The sequence below is a fragment of the Hemibagrus wyckioides genome, linkage group LG12 (assembly GCF_019097595.1).
Source record: "Hemibagrus wyckioides isolate EC202008001 linkage group LG12, SWU_Hwy_1.0, whole genome shotgun sequence".
Classification (NCBI taxonomy): Eukaryota; Metazoa; Chordata; class Actinopteri; order Siluriformes; family Bagridae; genus Hemibagrus; species Hemibagrus wyckioides.
Window position 1 is genome coordinate 13,043,250 of NC_080721.1, and position 19,956 is coordinate 13,063,205.

At 42.7% G+C, this 19,956-nt stretch overlaps 1 protein-coding gene across 2 annotated transcripts; it reads left to right on the plus strand.

Annotated features, from left to right (window-relative positions):
* Nucleotides 1-778: 778 nt before the first annotated feature.
* LOC131362791 (envoplakin-like) lies at nucleotides 779-19,813 on the plus strand. Of its 2 annotated transcripts, none has more exons than XM_058405076.1 (22): nucleotides 779-935; nucleotides 5,854-5,953; nucleotides 6,126-6,286; nucleotides 6,536-6,659; nucleotides 6,759-6,875; nucleotides 7,187-7,207; nucleotides 7,336-7,497; nucleotides 7,583-7,690; nucleotides 8,421-8,516; nucleotides 8,622-8,732; nucleotides 8,843-8,986; nucleotides 9,289-9,443; nucleotides 9,665-9,738; nucleotides 9,819-9,994; nucleotides 12,162-12,340; nucleotides 12,506-12,644; nucleotides 13,486-13,679; nucleotides 14,079-14,229; nucleotides 14,441-14,524; nucleotides 14,663-14,770; nucleotides 14,859-14,951; nucleotides 16,086-19,813. In XM_058405076.1, the coding sequence occupies exons 1-22, from the start codon at nucleotides 910-912 to the stop codon at nucleotides 19,527-19,529; spliced, it is 5,967 nt and encodes a 1,988-aa protein (XP_058261059.1). In that variant the 5' UTR covers nucleotides 779-909; the 3' UTR covers nucleotides 19,530-19,813. The 2 variants fall into 2 exon arrangements, with proteins under 2 accessions (XP_058261059.1, XP_058261060.1); XM_058405077.1 differs by having other exon boundaries at nucleotides 9,822-9,994.
* The last annotated feature ends 143 nt before the right edge of the window (nucleotides 19,814-19,956 follow it).

The window sequence follows — 19,956 nt, forward strand, 5'->3', positions numbered from 1 at the left end:
ATTGAACAAGATGCTTAACCCTCTCTGCTCCATGGGTGCTGCATCATAACTGCCCCTGCGCTCTGACCCCAACTTCCTCAGCTATGTGAAGAAAAGGATTTCACTGTGCTGTAATTTGTGTGTGGTGACAATATAGATGTTTGTGATGGATGGCACCTTGTCCAGGATGTCCCTCCACCCACCTTGTGTCCAGAGACCACTAGGAGAGACTCCCTGTGTCCAGGCTCTATGTGACCCTGTGTAGGATAAACGGTGCAAGAAATGGATGGGGGAAAAGATACTAGCTCTTCGAGTTCCGAGAACTATGGAATGATTAAAGCTACTGGAATGAGCACACGGTAAGAGTGTGTTAAGGAGCTGGAACTAATGTGTTGTACAACATGAAATAGGACTAAACTGCGATGACACATTAGATCAGAAGGTGTTTATGCTAATATTAGAATATGGTCAATTCCTTGGATTCAACTTTCCATCACTGGACAGTTAACATGAAGACCAGTTTGATTCAACAGATCTAATGTTAAAACTCAAAATGACTCATACTCTGGTTAACACACAGGATATTCCGGACTCTATACAGTCATTCACCAGAAATGATCTTGCAAATGTTTTCTCCACACATCACACACACACACACACACACACACACACACACACACACACACCCACCACAGAGCTCTATGCTACAACATATCTCAGCCATGACTCTGGGATTGATGGATGAAGGGGTGGAAACAGGTCTTCCCAGTCTTTTGTGCCTGGCAGAGAGGTGTTTCACCTGTGTCAGAGGGGGCGGAGCCAGAACAGGTGAGCGGACTTTAACAAGAGACAGGAGAAGCTGAAGCGCACAGAGAGCTTGTAGAGAAAGCTCCTGGAACTGCTTACAGAGAGTGAATACGGACTTCCAGCATGCACAGGAAGAAGGACATTGGCCAGTGAGTGCAGCTCTGTGTGTGTGTGTGTGTGTGTGTGTGTGTGTGTGTGTGCGCTGCTTAGTCTTCTTCTTCTTCTGCATATTGTTTTTTTTCTGCTAAACCAGATACATTAATCAAACAAATAAATCCGAAGCATTTAATCTAGACCTGAACTTGATCTGAATTAAGTTTATGTTTTTTCCCCTCTCATATTCATCCACCTAGGGACTATAAGCAGATATGTTCATGGAACTCTTTAAACCTTAACCCAGTAGCCATAAATGATAATGGTTGCAGAAGATGGCTTTGCGTCGCCCACATGCTCGTGTTGTGGGATGCGTCGGGTTCTCTGCGTTAATCTTTACAGCCTCACCTTGACTGCCACCACGTAGTGCAGTGAGGCCGTGCAGTGACTCACAGGAATTGGGCAGACGAAAAGAGATAAGAGACAACATCAGAGATAGCGCTTTATGAACAGGAAATTAAAGCACAGGAGTAAGGTGTGGCAAGGTGTGTGGGGTGTGTCCAAACCACTGCAATCCTGAGCAGCCGGCTAGGAAATGCACTAACGAATATTTTTAGTTTTATCTTGCGATGATATGGAGGCATGAGCTGTTTTCTTTCAGGGCGTGACTGGAGCGTGCGTCCATGCCACTCGCTGTGCTGCGAGGCTCAAACTAGGCTCTCTGACAGAGAGGGACTTTAGACCTGTCCATCTGATGTGGTGAAACTTCAGATTTTTTTTCACCCTGCTGTTTAGGAACGTGTGCTAATGGGTGTGGCCTAATATTCTAATGAGCATGGTAGAGTGATTGCTCTGGAGCTGCCAGGTCACTCAGAATCAGAGATTAAACACATATAGCTAGACTTTTTATGAAGAACTGACCATGGAGTACACCCATGACTAAAGGTTCTGATGGTTCTAAAGTTGATGAAAATAAAGCCTTAATTCTATACCTGACTCAACATCATTACATAGAAACTCATGGTCAGCTGAACCGCTCAGTCCTGGTGCTTCGTGTTAACCAGCTTGTCCAGTATGATGGTCAGTATAATAGGGATAAGCTTTGGTGCAGTTCCTCCTTGTACCCTGAGGATCAGACGAGTGTGGTGTAATGCAGGACCGAATAAGTGCTTTTAAGTTTGCTTTGTAGACGAGCATCAGTGTTTTGAAATCAGGTGCCGAATGCCGGTGGAGGAGGTGTAGCGATGGGGGGTGTGTGTGTGAGAGAGAGAGAAATTGAGAAGGCAAGTCGCACAGCTACATTTTGAATCAGTCGCAGTGGTGAAATGGTGCTCAAAATGGTTTCGAAGTGATGAGGTACTGATCAACCACCTGAGAGGAGGAGACAGATGTCTGGATCGTCTTGTCCTGATGCTGTAAACTACATGAGAAAGTCAGTTCAGTGAAGTGAGGAGAGACAGATAGATCTTGATGAGATCTTGGTAAGATCTGAGACAGCATCTCAGTCGTGCTGGGATTCAGTTTCAGCTGGTGAGTTGTCAATAATCAGATGATGAGACCTGAGCAGAGACATGAGTGTGTGAGGGAGGACAGGTGAGGATGAGTATAGAAGGGGACTGAGCATTTGTGGGACGCCGCTGGAGATCTGGAGGTCTGTGTGGGGCAGATGTTACTTTATATGACCATCACTTTATGAATGAATATGTAAATTAGGTTAACCAGACACACACATATGCCATATCCAGCCAACGAACCTACGAGTGATGTTATAGAGCTATGGCTAAGTTTCCATTTCTGAAAGGAAGCCTCCCTCTCTGTCTCTCTCTCTCTCTCTCTCTCTCTCTCTGTCTGTCTGTCTGTCTGTCTGTCTCTGTCTGTGTCTCTGTGTCTCTCTCTCTCTCTCTCTCTCTCTCTCTCATGCAGATTCAGAATGCAACTGAAGTCTATTGAATGATTTCTAATAGAGTTGGATTTTGTCATTAAAAAACAGATGTTTCTGCAGTGTGTGTGTGGACACAGTAACAGGTCCTGGCTGTTGTATGAGTCAAATACTGAAAGAATGATGAAAATGATTTCTAGCTAGCATTTTTGTTATATTACTCATACAGAGTGAGTGTGTGTTAGAGAGAGTGAGGTGTGTGTGTGTGTGTTTGTTTGTATAAGTATGGCATGCAGTTTTTCGGGTCTGCCTGACACGCAGATGGATGGCAGAGAAGCCAAACTGGACGCCCCTGCAGTACCGGCTTAAGGCATGCAGACACATACACACTCTCACTCATTTACACACACACAAAATTACACAACCTCTCTGATAAACACATACCTACACATATAATTGTTACACAACCTCTCTGATATACACATATACACACACACACAGAGACGCACAAAATTACACAACCTTTTAATAAACACACACACACAATTGCTACACAACCTCTCTGATAAACACACACACACACTTCAGTCTCTCATAAATAGCAACATGTTTTCCTCATGGTGTAAATATGGTCCTGCATTAATAAAGGCTTTCCTGTGGAACTGAGGGATTTTACACACTGGTTTCTGATTGGTCAGAAGTTGATTGGTCAGTAGGTGTTGATTGACCTTCAGTAACAGCAGCAGTTAATGGAGTGTGTCACTGCATGACTGATGAGCATGAGGCTGTAGGCTTGGGGAATATTTACAAAACATCCTTTGGTGTGTTTAGTGAGAGTGACACCTGAGTGGAATGTGTGTGGAGTGTAGTGAAGTCAGGAGTCATGCTGGTTTATTAAAGCAAGGAGCAACATCTGGGTGTAGAAGTGTGTGTGTGTGTGTGTGTGGTAAAAGGAAGTGTTTGAATGAGAGTGCAATTAATATGGAATGTGTGTCATTATGTATGCATGTGTCATTGTGTGTGTGTATGAATTTTGTTTGTGTGTGAAAGTCAGATACAGCACCTGAGAGAACAGACACAGACAGCTCTATATGTTATAGCCATATATATATATATAATGTATGCTCTCTCAGGTGCTGTATCTGACTTTCACACACAAATAAACAAAATTCACACACACACAATGACATTATATATATATATATATATATATATATATATATATATATATATATATATATATATATATATATATATACAGGGGTTGGACAATGAAACAAACGCCTGGTTTTAGACCACAATAATTCATTAGTATGGTGTAGAGCCTCTTTTTGCGGCCAATACAGCATCAATTCGTCTTGGGAATGACAGATACAAGTCCTGCACAGTGGCCAGAGGGATTTTGAGCCATTCTTCTTGCAGAATAGTGGCCAGGTCACTACGTGATGCTGGTGGAGGAAAACGTTTTCTGACTCGCTCCTCCAAAACACCCCAAAGTGGCTCAATAATATTTAGATCTGGTGACTGTGCAGGCCATGGGAGATGTTCAACTTCACTTTCATGTTCATCAAACCACTCACAGTCTTGCTGTGTGTATCGGTGCATTATCATCCTGATACACGGCACCGCCTTCAGGATACAATGTTTGAACCATTGGGTGCACATGGTCCTCCAAAATGGTTCGGTAGTCCTTGGCAGTGACGCGCCCATCTAGCACAAGTATTGGGCCTAGGGAATGCCATGATATTGCAGCCCAAACCATCACCATGAACCATGCTTCACTCTGGGCATGCAACAATCTGGGTGGTACGCTTCTTTGGGGCTTCTCCACACCATAACTCTCCCGGATGTGGGAAAGACAGTGAAGGTGGACTCATCAGAGAACAATACATGTTTCACATTGTCCACAGCCCAAGATTTTCGCTGCTGGCACCATTGAAACCGACGTTTGGCATTGGCACGAGTGACCAAAGGTTTGGCTATAGCAGCCCGGCCATGTACATTGACCCGGTGGAGCTCCCGACGGACAGTTTTGGTGGAAACGGGAGAGTTGAGGTGCACATTTAATTCTGCAGTGAGTTGGGCAGCTGTGGTTTTATGTTTTTTGGATACAATCCGTGTTAGCACCCGGACATCCCTTTCAGACAGCTTCCTCTTGCGTCCACAGTTACTCCTGTTGGATGTGGTTTGTCCTTCTTGGTGGTATGCTGACATTACCCTGGATACCGTGGCTCTTGATTCATCACAAAGACTTGCTTTCTTAGTCACAGATGCGCCAGCGAGACGTGCACCAACAATTTGTCCTCTTTTGAACTCTGATATGTCGCCCATAATGTTGTGTGCATTGCAATATTTTAAGCAAAACTGTGCTATTACTCTGCACATTCCACCAGTAAGAGCAGAGTGTGAAGGTTTAATTAGCAATCAATGAAGACTGGCCACCAGGCTGGTCAAATTTAGCCATGAAACCTCCAACAGTAAACTGGCCAGTGTTTTAGTTTCATTCATTGTCCAACCCCTGTGTATATGTGTGTGTGTGTGTATATATATATATATATATATATATAGAGAGAGAGAGAGAGAGAGACATGCATCATACCACAACGCTGAGGCCGGAGCTGCTATAGAAGACAATATATTTGATGAGTTCCTGATTATATTAATTCAACAGTATGGTGAACAATCCACATCATGATCATAAATAGATAAATATGTTGTGAAATTTTGACGTGAAGTTTTCTTCTATTTTTTTTATTTAACAGGGCACCAGTATCAGTGCTGTGAAATATTTACAGGTTTTCTGTCTTTAGGACAGAGGACTTGTCTTGACTTCACACATGAATGTACTCTGCTAATTAAACGTTCACACTCTGCTCTTACTGGTGGAATGTGCAATCAATGAAGATTGGCCACCAGGCTGGTCAAATTTAGCCATGAAACCTCCAACACTAAATTGGCCAGTGTTTCAGTTTCATTGTCCAACCCCTGTGTATGTATGATATACATATGTATGTATATATATATATGTATATATATATATCTGTGTGTGTGTGTGTTACACATTTATATAGTGTGACGTTTGTGTGTGTGTGTAGGAGTCAGGCAAATGACCCATCTGTGCTGGTCAGCCGCCTACAGGAGAATTCAGACCAGGTGGAGAAGAACATCCTGTGTGCTGAAGAGCTGCTTGATGAGGTAACGGACAATACACACATACACACGCACAGATGCACAGACACACCGACACACCGACATACTAGTTTTTCTTAATGATGTCCTTATATTGACAGCAAATTGTGTTGCACTCTCTCTGTCCCTCATTCTCTGTCCCTTGTTCTCTCTTTCTCTCACCCCCCCCACCCCCCAGGACTTGGAGAAAGGGAAACGTGGTCTGTCTCTGACTCGCCGAATCGAGACGGCTGATAATCTGGCTGAAGCAGAGACATTGCTGAAGCAGCTGTTCATGGATGTGGACAAAGTGAAGCAACTGGTGCCCCCTCACCCTCAAGGTCCCGAGATCGAACAGGAGTGAGCAGACACACACACACACACACACACACGGTTACTGTAGGTAACATGTCCTCCATGGTTAGTGTGGGTAACATGTCCTCCACATGCTCAGCTCTGCTCTGCTCTGGGTTCTCTGGTTTCCTCCCAAAAACATAAATTGGATAAGACAAGCCCTAAGATGCCCCCTGGTGGGACTGCTGATGTAAGAGTGATGATGAATGAATGATCTCTCTCTCTTTCTCTCCGCCTCCCCCCCCCCCTCTCTAGTGTGTCTCACCTGCATAACCGCTGGTCAGAGAACTGCAGGAGGTATCGGGATCTCTACAAGCAGGGTCTGGAGCTTGATCTCTCGCCTCAGGTCAACTGGACTGACTGGCTTTCTTCCAAACAGGTGAGAAACACATGCTCCACATTTCTCTGAACGGACACTCCAATTCCATGGAGGATGAGCTTGTTGTGATGTGTGTGTGTGTGTGTGTGTGTATTCCAGAGGCAGATCCAGAGGGAGGAATATGGCCCAAACCTGTCTGATGTGGAGAAGCAGATAGCGAGCCACAACATCCTCCATAAAGAGATCGAAGCATACTGCTCTCAGCTGGACTCTGGGGTGACTTTAAACACACACCCCAAATTACAAGATATATTACTTCCACAAAATGTTTGTGGACACTACATGTCATATTTAACAGGTTATCAGGTTATTGAGGAGTAGCAGAAACTTAGACATAAAGATATGAGTCCTGTTGATGAGTCCTTGTGTCCTGTTTTATCCAGCTAAATATCTATGGACACAATAATATTCACAATGTCCCTTAAGTAACAGTTAACTGAAACAACAGGCTAGGTTTGGTTTTAAACTGAGATGCTAAGATCATTAGCGCTGCATTTTAACAAACTATGTCACTTCTGTTCCAACAGGACATGAAGCCCCACCTCTTTGTGAGTTCATTTACTTAGAGTTCTAATATATTTAAATTAACAGAAAATGTCAGCATATTGATATGTGAGTATATTCTCTCTCTCTCTCTCTCTCTCTCTCTCTCTCTCTCTCTTTCTGGGCTCTGCAGGACGAGTCTGTGAAGCGTATGAACTATCTGTCCTCTCTGTATGACTACATCTTGCACTGTAATAAAGAGATCAGCTATCTGAGCGAGCAGCAGGACCGGATCCGTAAAACCGACTGGAGTGACCTGATCAGGGACGTGATTGGACTGCGAGCCGACTCTGACGTGAGGACATGGAGCATGTTGAATTTATTAGCACATTTACCGTATTGTGAATAAAGCTTGGGAATAAACTTGACTTCTTTTATAGAGGTTGAAGAGCAACGGCATTCCGACCCATGAGACTGAAATGACCAAGCTGCTGCACGAAGCAGAAGGTCTGATGGACAGAAACCACCCTGGAACAAAGGCTATAAAGGTGTGTTACTTCATACTCGGGCTACTTTAACTCCTTTCAGTAGGGACTGGGAAACTGACCAGGGTAAACTGAGGGCAATACTTTAAAAGAATTGATGAGGCTACCACCACCATGCTTCACACTGGGGCTACTTTGACTCCTTTCTTCAGTACTAGGAAACTGACCAAGGTAAGTTGACAACAATGCTTGAAAAATTTCCCCTTTAAAAAATTGCTGATGATACCACCACCATGCTTCACGGTGAGGATGCTGGGTTGTGAGATGTTTCAAGGCAAAAAAGTTCAATTTTGGGCTCATCAGACCTGAGAAGCTCATTCTCCTAGTCACCCTTTTCATTATCTCCAGCTTCTGCACAGCTTCTCCCACCTAAGCTCCAGCTCCTTCAGAGTGACCGTGACTTTCTGACCCTTTTTAAAGTTTTATTTCATTTTTTTTTTTTAAATTTAAAGTCAAACGCTGATTGGCCCATATTTCAGACATTTGTCCTGGACCTGTTTTGAGAGCATCTCAGTCTTCACAGTGCCTTTTGATTAGGTATGATCTCTAATAAACTCTGGAGGCTTCCAGGAACAGATGTATGACATGCCAGAGATGATCTGACTCTTTAATTACCCACGAGTCGATTCCATTCAGAGAAAGGCATGAATTCTGATAGCAACTGGTTCCACCAGAATAATCTCCTATTCATACATTCTTCATTCTTTGAAGTAAGCAATTGTTCGTGTTGCAGAAATATAACGCCGAGTTAAAGAAGCAGTGGCAGCAATTCTGCAACCTCTGCTCCTGCCAGGAGGCCCATCTGGACAACGTGGACATTTACAAAAAGGTGATTATTTAAAGATGAATTAGTCAGTCATTCACTAATTTTTCAAGATTCTGGTATAAGTGTTCTGCCTGTTGCACTGATTCCTGTTCATTATTGACCCCCCAGTTCCAGCTGGATGCAGAGACGGTCTCTGAGTCCATCAAGAGAATCAACAGCACCATGGAGCCATCACTGCTGTCCAACATGAGCAACTCTCAGATCCTGATGCAGCTCGAGGTACACCAGTCCAACACCAAAACTGTGCAGAATTTAGCACAAACTTATACGTCAGATATGATTTAGGTTCGAAAAATAGTTTTTTATGTGAATATTGTGTGTATGTGTAGGGAGAGGACAGGGCGGTTCAGAGGAACGAGCGTAGGCTGACTGAGCTGAGAGAGCTTTGCAACAAAGTTCCACCTCTACCATTACGCAGGGCTCAATATGGCAACTTTTCTGTGGTGGCCCTGTGTGACTGGAACACTGATAAGGTATCATGTGTACACACACACACACACTCAGCCATGCCACAGTTTACAATCTGATCTGAATCCTGAGCATTCTGTAACCTCACCACACCTGTATACTATCATTTTCTTGCTCATATCACTATACCATGCACTATAGGGTCAGGGTTTTTTCTCAAAGTCTGAAGCACACAATTGTGCATGAAGACTGACCACACATTGTGCTATAATGTGTAGTTCCAGCTTCCAGAAGCTTACTCATGAGACACCTTTTCTGATCAGCTGGCTTGCTGGATTGTGATCCGACTTTCTGTTCCTGTGTACAGGCCTCAATCAATCGCAAGGACAAATACACTCTGTTGTCCTGCCCGAGGGATGAAACATGGGAGGTGAAGAACAGTCTTGGAGAGAAAAAACTTATTCCTGGAGTTTGCTTCGTCATTCCTCCTCCGGACAAAGATGCCATTGAACGGGTGGAAAGGTGAGAAGAGGTGGTGGTGCTGGGTACTGACCTGGGTTTATTAAAAAACAGCCTTATTTGTCTTTTTCCTGTGTCCTTATGGATGCTTTTTATTGCACAGTGCTAAGAGGTTCAAATAATAATAACAATAATACTAATTTATTCAATTCATTAAATTAGAACCGAAAGGCTGATGAAAATTAATTTTGTAGATCTGACTCTGTTGCTTGTGTTGTGTGCAGTCTGGAACAGGAATATGTTGGTCTGAAGAGAAGGAGAACATCTCTGCTGGCTTCTGTAAAGACCCAGTCCCAGAGTACGACCTACATTTCACCCATCAAAATTGATCATATATAATTAACCCTGAACCCAGGCTGACTTCCTGTTCTCCCACAGCAGTGAGTGTGTCCAGTGTTTCCGAGGACATTCGCTCCAGTCCCCTGTCTAACCGTCTGGACCGACTCATTGCTGATCTTCTTCAGCTGGAGAAAGAGGTGCTGGAGAGATTAAGAGCTCCGCTGTCTCGAGCCGATCACACCGGAGATCTCGTATCCCGAATCCGTGACCATGAGGTAAGACGGATACGCAGAGAGGTTTTGGTTACCTCCCTGAATTTATTGTTGCTACAGTTTGAAACTTTTGGAAATTCCTGAAATACATGCCTGAAGCTACAATATATGACCATCACACCAATATGTGGTTGTTCCTGAAACTGTTTCCATAATGTTTGAGGCACTGTTCTCACATAAGGGCCTTCATCACAGCTTTCATCAGAACCTTTATCAGAGCTTTCATCAGAACCTTCATCACAACCTTTATCAGAGCCTAAATCAGAACCTTTATTAGAGTTTTAATCAGAGCCTAAAACAGAACCTTCATCGAAGCCTAAATCAGTGCTTTTATCAAAACCTAAATCAGAAACTTCATCAGAACCTTCCCTTAGTAAAGCACTTGTAGCTCTAATGTAAAGCCTTCTCAAAAGAGTCCAGACTGTTACAGCAGAAAAGGTGGTGTATATTAGTCCATACTAAAACCTGTGGTATTAGAATTCCTGTTTTTACATCCTGAAATTCCCGTTTTTACATTATGAAGCTTGCACTATTACATGCTGAACTACCTGTAGAAACCCCGTTGAAGCCCACTTTCATGTTTTAAAACTGCATTTTTTTATTTTCCGATATCCCTCTTTTACATCCTAAAAATCCCTGTATTAAAATGCAGAATCTCTGCTATAGCCCTACAATCCCATTACCACATTCCTGAATCTCATATCCAAAGACGGATATTCCTTCCTAAAATTCTTATCATTGCAAGCCCACCCCTTTTGTTCCACCAAAAACTTCATGTTATTACATACTGAAGCTACTGGATGTCACCTTTGGAAACTCTTATTATACACTATATTGCCAAAAGTATTCGCTCACCCATCCAAATAATCAGAATCAGGTGTTCCAATCACTTCCATGGCCACAGGTGTATAAAATCAAGCACCTAGGCATGCAGACTGTTTTTACAAACATTTGTGAAAGAATGGGTCGCTCTCAGGAGCTCAGTGAATTCCAGCGTGGAACTGTGATAGGATGCCACCTGTGCAACAAATCCAGTCGTGAAATTTCCTCGCTCCTAAACATTCCACAGTCAACTGTCAGCTGTATTATAAGAACGTGGAAGTGGTTGGGAACGACAGCAACTCGGCCACGAAGTGGTAGGCCACGTAAACTGACGGAGCGGGGTCAGCGGATGCTGAGGCGCATAGTGCGAAGAGGTCGCCAACTTTCTGCAGAGTCAATCGCTACAGACCTCCAAACTTCATGTGGCCTTCAGATTAGCTCAAGAACAGTGCGCAGAGAGCTTCACGGAACAGGTTTCCACGGCCGAGCAGCTGCATCCAAGCCATACGTCACCAAGTGCAATGCAAAGCGTCGGATGCAGTGGTGTAAAGCACGCCGCCACTGGACTCTAGAGCAGTGGAGACGCGTTCTCTGGAGTGACGAATCGCGCTTCTCCGTCTGGCAATCTGATGGACGAGTCTGGGTTTGGCGGTTGCCAGGAGAACGGTACTTGTCTGACTGCATTGTGCCAAGTGTAAACTTTGGTGGAGGGGGGATTATGGTGTGGGGTTGTTTTTCAGGAGCTGGGCTCGGCCCCTTAGTTCCAGTGAAAGGAACTCTGAATGCTTCAGCATACCAAGACATTTTGGACAATTCCATGCTCCCAACTTTGTGGGAACAGTTTGGAGCTGGCCCCTTCCTCTTCCAACATGACTGTGCACCAGTGACCAAAGCAAGGTCCGTAAAGACATGGATGACAGAGTCTGGTGTGGATGAACTTGACTGGCCTGCACAGAGTCCTGACCTCAACCCGATAGAACACCTTTGGGATGAATTAGAGCGGAGACTGAGAGCCAGGCCTTCTTGTCCAACATCAGTGTGTGACCTCACAAATGCGCTTCTGGAAGAATGGTCAAAAATTCCCATAAACTCACTCCTAAACCTTGTGGACAGCCTTCCCAGAAGAGTTGAAGCTGTTATAGCTGCAAAGGGTGGACCGACGTCATATTGAACCCTATGGATTAGGAATGGGATGTCACTTAAGTTCATATGCGAGTCGAGGCAGGTGAGCGAATACTTTTGGCAATAGAGTGTATGTATTCTTGCATCTCGATGCTATTATTGTTACATTATGAGGCTGAAACTGTTGCTTAGTGATCCTGACATATTCCTTCGCCATCTGTTCTAGAGGGCTGTCAATACTCTAAGGAATCTGGAGGCAGAGAAGATTTCCATTCAAAGGGAAATCGAGCCTCTTCTATCCACCACGTCTCTCGACCCCTCGGTTGTGTCCTACCCTCCTAAACTCAGTTTTGCGAAAAACAAGATCGAAGACCTCAACCTCCTCACCGACCTCTACGGCAAAAAGTAAGTCTACTTTAGATTGTGATCAGGGAGTTTATAAACCTAGTAACAATTTTTTTTAATAATGGAGATGTTGAGATGAAGTCTTTGAAGATCTCTTGAACAGAACCTAACTTGGGGAAAAAAAAAGCAAAACCATATTACAAAACTGTATATTCTTTTTTAAAGGGCCAACGCTGTTAAGTCTTTGGAGAACCAAATAAAGCATGTAGGCATGGCTCTGATCGAGCTTGAGGAGAACCTGGCCAGGGACACCATCATCCTCGACAAGCATGGTGCCCTTCAGGAGCACATCAATATGCTGGAGGTAAGGGCGAGGAAGTAATTAGCAGATTTTCTGAATTCTTTCTTAGCCTACTAGGTTTAAATGTTATAATAAAATGATGACAGTTAAATACAGTGTATCAAAAAAGCTTTAGTTTTAGTGAGTTTTATCTCTGTACCAGTGTTACTGAGGATCAGTGTGAATTTTTTGCCCAACAGGGGGCACACACCCCCATCCCACACCCCCTGCTCACCAGATTCATGGTACTCTACATACAGAAACCCAACATTGTCCTAATCTTATACCACACTTTTATATTAATTAATGAATGAATGAATTAGTCAGTACAACGTTGGGTTTCTGTATGTAGAGTGCCCTGTTGGGCAAAAAAATCACACTGACCCACAGTAATCACTGGTACATTAATTAATTACTTTATTTATATGGATTGAAAATGGTGTAACAGAATGAACAGTGAGAGAGTCAAAAACCATCTATTTTCCCCTAACTGTGCAGTGGGTTAAAAACAATTTTTTTTTTACCAGTCATGTCAAGGTGATTCTGTTCAAACTCACTCCTCTGAAATTAGGCAAATTCTGGTGCATAGTTGTTTTTTTTTTATATTAATATTTATGTTTATTTATATTTATTTTCATTATGGTTGCATGTGTATTTCTGTGTGTTTTGTTTTTCATTTTATTTTTTAATAAAATTTTTTAATATTTTTTTCAGTTTGTCTGGTATTCACTGTGGAGAGCAAAGAAAGCATTTCATTGTAAACTCCTCAGTGTGCACATGACAATAAACACTTTGAATCTTCTGAACCTAGAAATGCTGCATAGCTTGTAGCAGAAACTCGACTCTGTTTCTGTTATCCCTTTAGAACCTCGAGAGCGAGTTTGAAGCCAATACGGAGAACTTCCAGAAACTGAACAAGAATCTTGAGCTCACGGAGCAGCTGTGCGGTCATCTGCAGAAGAGTTTTCAGGAGTACTGCCCCGACTTTTACCGACAGGAAACAGAGGTTAGGAACCTCAGGAACCGTTATGCTAACATCAGCAACCAGCTACAGCAGAGGTAAGAGTCTGGAATAGAAGGGCCCTAATTAACCTCATTACTGTAGTGTCCTAACTGGACCTTTAGTAGACATCTTGTCATCATACCTATACACCTGTTGTGTTCTAGTTTTATTTAGAAGTCTTAGTGATTGCACTCACAGCTGAGGCTGGATTATTATTATTAGGAGGAGGAGGAGTAGTAATAGTAGTAGGTGTAGTAGGAGAAGGTGGAGTTGGAGTAGCAGTAGTAGTGTAGGGATAATTCATGCTAGAGTGGAAATGAAATGAAAAAAAAAAAAAACAGATAGAGGTTTAAAATGACCTGAAGCATGTATGAAAATCTTTGTTCTAATCATTACACCGTTTAGTTTTTGTCCTGAAGCGTTAAACAAACTCTCCCACTGACATCTGATCACAGACTGGTGCTGATAATGGAGGTGACTAACAAGTACAACAGTTTCAAGAGCACTGTCCGTGCCCTCAACCTCTTCCTCAACGACTTGCCCAGCAACAAGCTATTGCCCGAAGACACCATGACTCTAATCAGCACCAAGCAGAACTCCCAGAAGGTCAGTTTGGTGAAGCATTACTCCACAGAATTAGCTGCTGAACACAACCTATATGTTTGATAAGAATACCTGATGTGTGGCTTGGTTCAAGTTGAAGAAATGAGTCATGCTGGAACGCAATAAAATGTAATATTGGTCGGTGAGAGGGGACTTGGGACTGGATTTATGATTCATAAACATTTCGAGAAAGTTTAATTAAATCTCATTGCAGTGGGCCGTTGAGGAACTGAAGAGGAAATCGGATGATATAAAGCAGCTCATGTCTCTCTCTCATGAGCTGCAAATCATCCTTAAGGTACGTGTTTTTATTTTATTTGTATTATTCTTACCTGCAATTTACTCAATTTGTCTCTCTCTATATCTCTGCGCTATACATAAAACTCATGCTAGGCCTAACCAGGGTGTTAAAAATGTATTCTTCCTGTGTTTTAAGGAATACGAGGCCATCACCTATAGGTACCGCAACACTATCGTCCACTATGAACAGACCGATATGAATAAATGGCATTCTCTCACCTTTGCTGACGCCATCCAGAATATGGTATGTTACATAATTCTACATAATGTTGCTTTCCTAATTTATATTTTACATCATGACATGGAGGATAGATTTTTTTTTCTCTTTCTAGGAAAGGAGCATTGTGAAGCGATATTATGAACTGATGGCAGAACATATCCAGCTTCTTTACAAAATGGAGCTGGCCTGGAGCATCATCAATAAGGTGAGGTGGTAATACAATACGGTCAGATCGGAGTGGACAAATCAACTCATGAGCGAGCATTTTGGATCACACAGTTTGTTGGCCAGGAATGATAACTGACAAGGTTAAAAAGGTGATCACTAGCTTAACATAGTAAAGTATGGCCAGTTAGTTTAACTGCATTGCTATAAACAAAAAAGAGATTGGGAAAGAAACAAATATAGAGCATCTATCGGTTCACTCTCAGAAAGAAAAGTAGAAAACTGTACCTTTTAAGGTACAAGTGGCTGTTGCTGGGGTTTGTACCATGAAGGGTACAATTTAGTCCCTTTATAACTGGTTTTGGGAACATAAATGTACCCTAAGGACCTATTGTGTACCTTTTAAAAAGTACCATTATATTTTTTGTTCCTCTAGGAACTAAATTGTACCTCCGCGGTACCCTTTTTTTGACAGTGTAAGTTTCTAGAAAGTGCTTCAGTAGAAGGTTCTACAATCGTGTTTGTGACATCAACAAGATGTCAGACAAGTTGAAAAGTCCAGTCTAGTGAGCACCTTTATTTTCTCTCAACATGCTCAATCGACTTTGTGCTGCACATTATTATAAGAATTTCTACATCTCTGTTCTTAAATCTGAAAATAGCATCTGTCCTCCAGATATGCTAACTAATCTATCAAGAAAAACAACATTCTGCCATGATCCAGATTACATGTTGGTTGGTGTTTGTAGTGGGGCAGGTGATGGGATATAGAGCAACAGGGGAGCACAGTAAGTTTTAACATGGCTCCATTAAAAAGGGAAGCATTGTAATTAAAGCATCGACCTGTCTGCAAATAAATAACTGCAAATAAGAAATCACATAGCGCAGAGATCAAACCAGTACACCCTGATTTCTCCACCACTGGCTGTGTAAAAGAGGTTATAAGATACAGGCCAGTTTCTTTTCTTCCTTCTCTGCACTACCCATACAGCAATATCTGAAAGTGTACCTAGAACTTAGACCTGGTATAATATCAAGGTTGAATTGCTGGTAACTAAACTGTTCATTGTGTATTATTTAAATATCTACAAATAGGTTTTCATAAACATTGTTTGCTAATGCATTACACACCACGACAATGAGCTTTTTCTTCTTGTGTTGACCCAATTTACAGAAGGACGTCATTGTGAACAAGGTAGTGGTTTACGAGCAGAGAGAAATAGAAGAGGTGCAGAGCCTGAAGAAGGAGCTGTCAGACGAGATCTCCCGACGCATTCACGCTGAAAACGAAATCGAGTCGTACAGAACTAGGCGTCTATCGCTGAAAAACCGGCGTGGAGTGGAGCGGGTGGAAGAGATAGAGACGGTGCAGTACTACCGAAATCCCAACCTGGAGGCCGAACTTGTGGTAACGAAAAAAAAGATCGATGAAGAGATCTCGAAACACTCTGTAATTCAACGCGAGATTGAAATAGTCAATAAGAAACTCATCACCGTGGACCATGAAATCATCAACATCAAGCCAAAGCTGTTGACCAAGGTGATGACCGAGTTCGCAAGGGATCCTCTGCTGGAAAAGGAGGCGTTGTTTATCCGAGAAGAGATGAGAAAGATGAGAGAAGAAATCAGGATACGGGAGACGGAAATAGTGCAGAGGACCACGGAAATCACCGTCTTGAAGAAAAAGGCACCGATAATCAGAGAAAGGGTAATACAGAAGGAGGTGGTGAAAGTGGAGAAAGATCCGGAAATGCTCAAAGCTGTAATTAGGATGAGGGAGGAACTTGCTGAGCTCGAACTCAGATCCAAGAATTTCAGCGAGGAGATCTTTCACTTCAGAAGTCAGATCCACAAACTGGACATACTTATCCCAACTATCCAACCTCAGGTGGTCATAAAGGAGGTAGTGAAGGTAGAACAAGACCAAGCGCTATTAAAAGAATCCAGGATTCTTCGTACAAGTCTGGAGGAAATAAGCAATCAAATAAGCATCTTGATAAAAGAGATTAGTACCCTAAAAGTTCAATATAGTCATGTAGAGACAGTAAAACAAAGGATAGAGGTCAGGGAGATTGTCAATGAAGTCTATAGAATTAGCCCTGAAACTGAGGCAGAGATAAGGAAATTAAGAAAAGAGATACAGGAATGGGTGACAAAGCGTACTGAAATAGAGAATAAGGTAAGCGTGGTGACTGTGGACATTACGAGTTGGCGTTCTCAGAAACCCATTGTGGAAGTAAGAGAAGTTGTAAATGAAATTATAAAAGAAGAGAGGAGTCCCGAAATGATTAAAGAGATGATAAGGCTGAAGGAAAAACTGGTCCACCTGCAGGCTGCTTACCAATCTAAGCTGGAAAAACTGACTATTCTACGCAAAGAAAGGGATGAGTGGCAGGTAGAGAGGTCCAAGGTCCAGATACAAGTTGTTACAAGGGAACTCATTAGGTATGAAAATGATCCTCTGCTACTGAAAGAGCTTGAACGATTGAAAAAAGAGATCCAAGAAGAAATTCGGCTCTATCGCATCGTGGAGGAAAACCTTCATGACCTTCGGCAGAAGTATGTGGTGCTTGAGAATCAGAAAATTGAAGAGAAAATTATTTACCAAAAAATTGTAGTTCTCCAGAAGGACCACAACCAGATTATTGAGCATGAACAGTTAAAAAAGAAGCTTGAGGTGGAAATGAAATCTCGCTGCGAATTAGAGGTCGAAGTGAAGAAATGGAGGGCCATTATACTGGAATTGGAAAAGAGCGTGACTCAGACAGATGTTCGCCAAAAGAAGATTGTTGTGGAGACAGAACTCAGGCAAATCAGATCTCGAATCCTTGAATTTGAGAACGCACCACCTCCTGAGGAAAAGGTGATCATTGAGGAAGTTATAAAAATAGAAAGAGACGCCAAAATGGACTTGCTAATTAAGGAACTTCGTACCGAGATTGAAGCGGAGAACGCCAAGGTCATTGCCATGGAAAGGGATATTCGAAACCTGAAAGTAAGAATAGATGTCCTTACCAAGGAAAAATCAGTGGAAAAGCTAGTCTATAAGGAGGTAATCAGGCTCGAGAGAGACCAGACTGTGGAGATCGAGAGAGATCGTCTGAGAGCTGAATTGTTACAACTCAGGAGCGCGATACGGAACCAAGAGGAGGAAATCCAGCGCGTGAACGTTAAGTTTACTCGCATTCAAACCTCAGTGACAAGCTTCTCCAAAGAGGAGACCACAATTATCTCAAGCAGGGATGCACTGCTGAAAGAGAGGGAGGAGCTTCTTAGGGAGTTGAAGAGATTGGAAACCGAAAGGCATGAGATCACTTTAACCTTTCAGCATGAGACCAAATTACTGAGTGAGAAGACTCACATATACAAACAAAAGATCTTAAGGCTGGAAGCTGAGATTGAGAGTCTAGAAAAGGACATCCGGATGGAGAAAGAACAAATACATCAAAGGGAGATCACCATCATCAAACTGCAAGAGGCCTTGAAAAAGGAAGATCATTCTGAGACGCAAACCAGAGAAACAACCAAAACAACCAAAATTACAATTCTGGATCCAGAGACTGGGAAAGATATGTCAGCTTATGATGCATATATGCAAGGTTTTATTGATCGGAGCCAGTATATCCACCTGCAGACACTTGAGTGCAGTTGGGAGGAAATCACAAGTTCTGGACCTGATGGTGAAACCTCTATTCTGCGGGATTGCAAGAGTGGGAAGTTGTACTCCATCCAAGAGGCACTGACAAAAGGAAGACTGACCCAGTACGATCTTCAGCAGTATAAAGAGGGCAAAATCACCATCTCAGAGTTTGCTCTAAAGGTTGCAGGAGAAAAGCAAATAAGTTCGGTCACCTTGCAAAGACAGACCTCATCCTCATCCTCATCCTCTGTAAGCAGCTACAGCTTTAACTCTTTGACTCGCAAAAGCTCTTTATCCTCAAGCACAAGCAACTTAATCTCCACCACGAACGTAGAGGAGACCTTCCCGATTTCTGGTGTTCTGGACACCACGACGAAAACCCGCATGTCCTTGAGAAGCGCCATGACTCGTAAATTGATTGACCCCGACACAGCTATGAAGCTTCTGGAAGCACAAGCAGCCACAGGAGGGATTGTGGACCTCAACAAAAAGGAACGCTACTCAGTTCACAAGTCATCAGAACGTGGCCTCATTGAACCAAGTCAAATGAGCAAGCTCCTCACCGCCCAGAAGGCCTTTACAGGTTTCGAAGACCCCGCAACCAAAGGCCGCCTGTCGGCAGGGGAGGCGCTTCAAAGAGGCTGGATCACCAACGAAAATGTCAGGCGGTACATGGAAGCTCAACTTCTCACAGGTGGCCTGGTGGACCCCAACAAAGCTGGTCGCGTTAGCTTGCAAAAGGCCATTCAAGCTGACCTGATTGATGAAAAAACAGCTAAAGAGATTGAAGATGACGGCAAAATGCTGAAGGATTTGATCAACCCGATTACCAAGTCAAGGATGACGTACAAGGAAGCTATGGCAATGTGCCAGAAGGATTCATCTACTGGCCTCCTCCTGCTTCCAGCAGCATCTACTGACTCAACAGATTCCATCTCGTTTTCCACCTACCAATTCTCTACTACCTATACTCATTAGGGAAAGTAATGCTTATATTCAGGTGAAAAAATGAACCAATTTGAGAAAGGTTATGCAGTTTATGTCGTATGCTTTTATGCTATATACTCAAATAATGAAGGATCTTTGGGTTACTTAACTTCCTTGTGATTATTTTAGTCTGTGTAATGATGAGAGGATACATATTTGGGGGGAGCGGAAAGAAATATGAATAAATAAAATATTTGGTGGTGTTCTTTTCCATCATTTCTTGTTTGACTTCATAATGTGGCAGCTTTTAATAAACAAGATGTATTCAAGCCTCATTTGGCTGTGTCTCTTATCACTGTGTGCATTCTATAGACTTCTACAGACTTTCCACATTAAGTGTAACTTTAAGCAGATAAAAAGTGTTATATTATAGTGACACATCTGAAGGTATAATATTGACAGAGACATTCATCAAAGG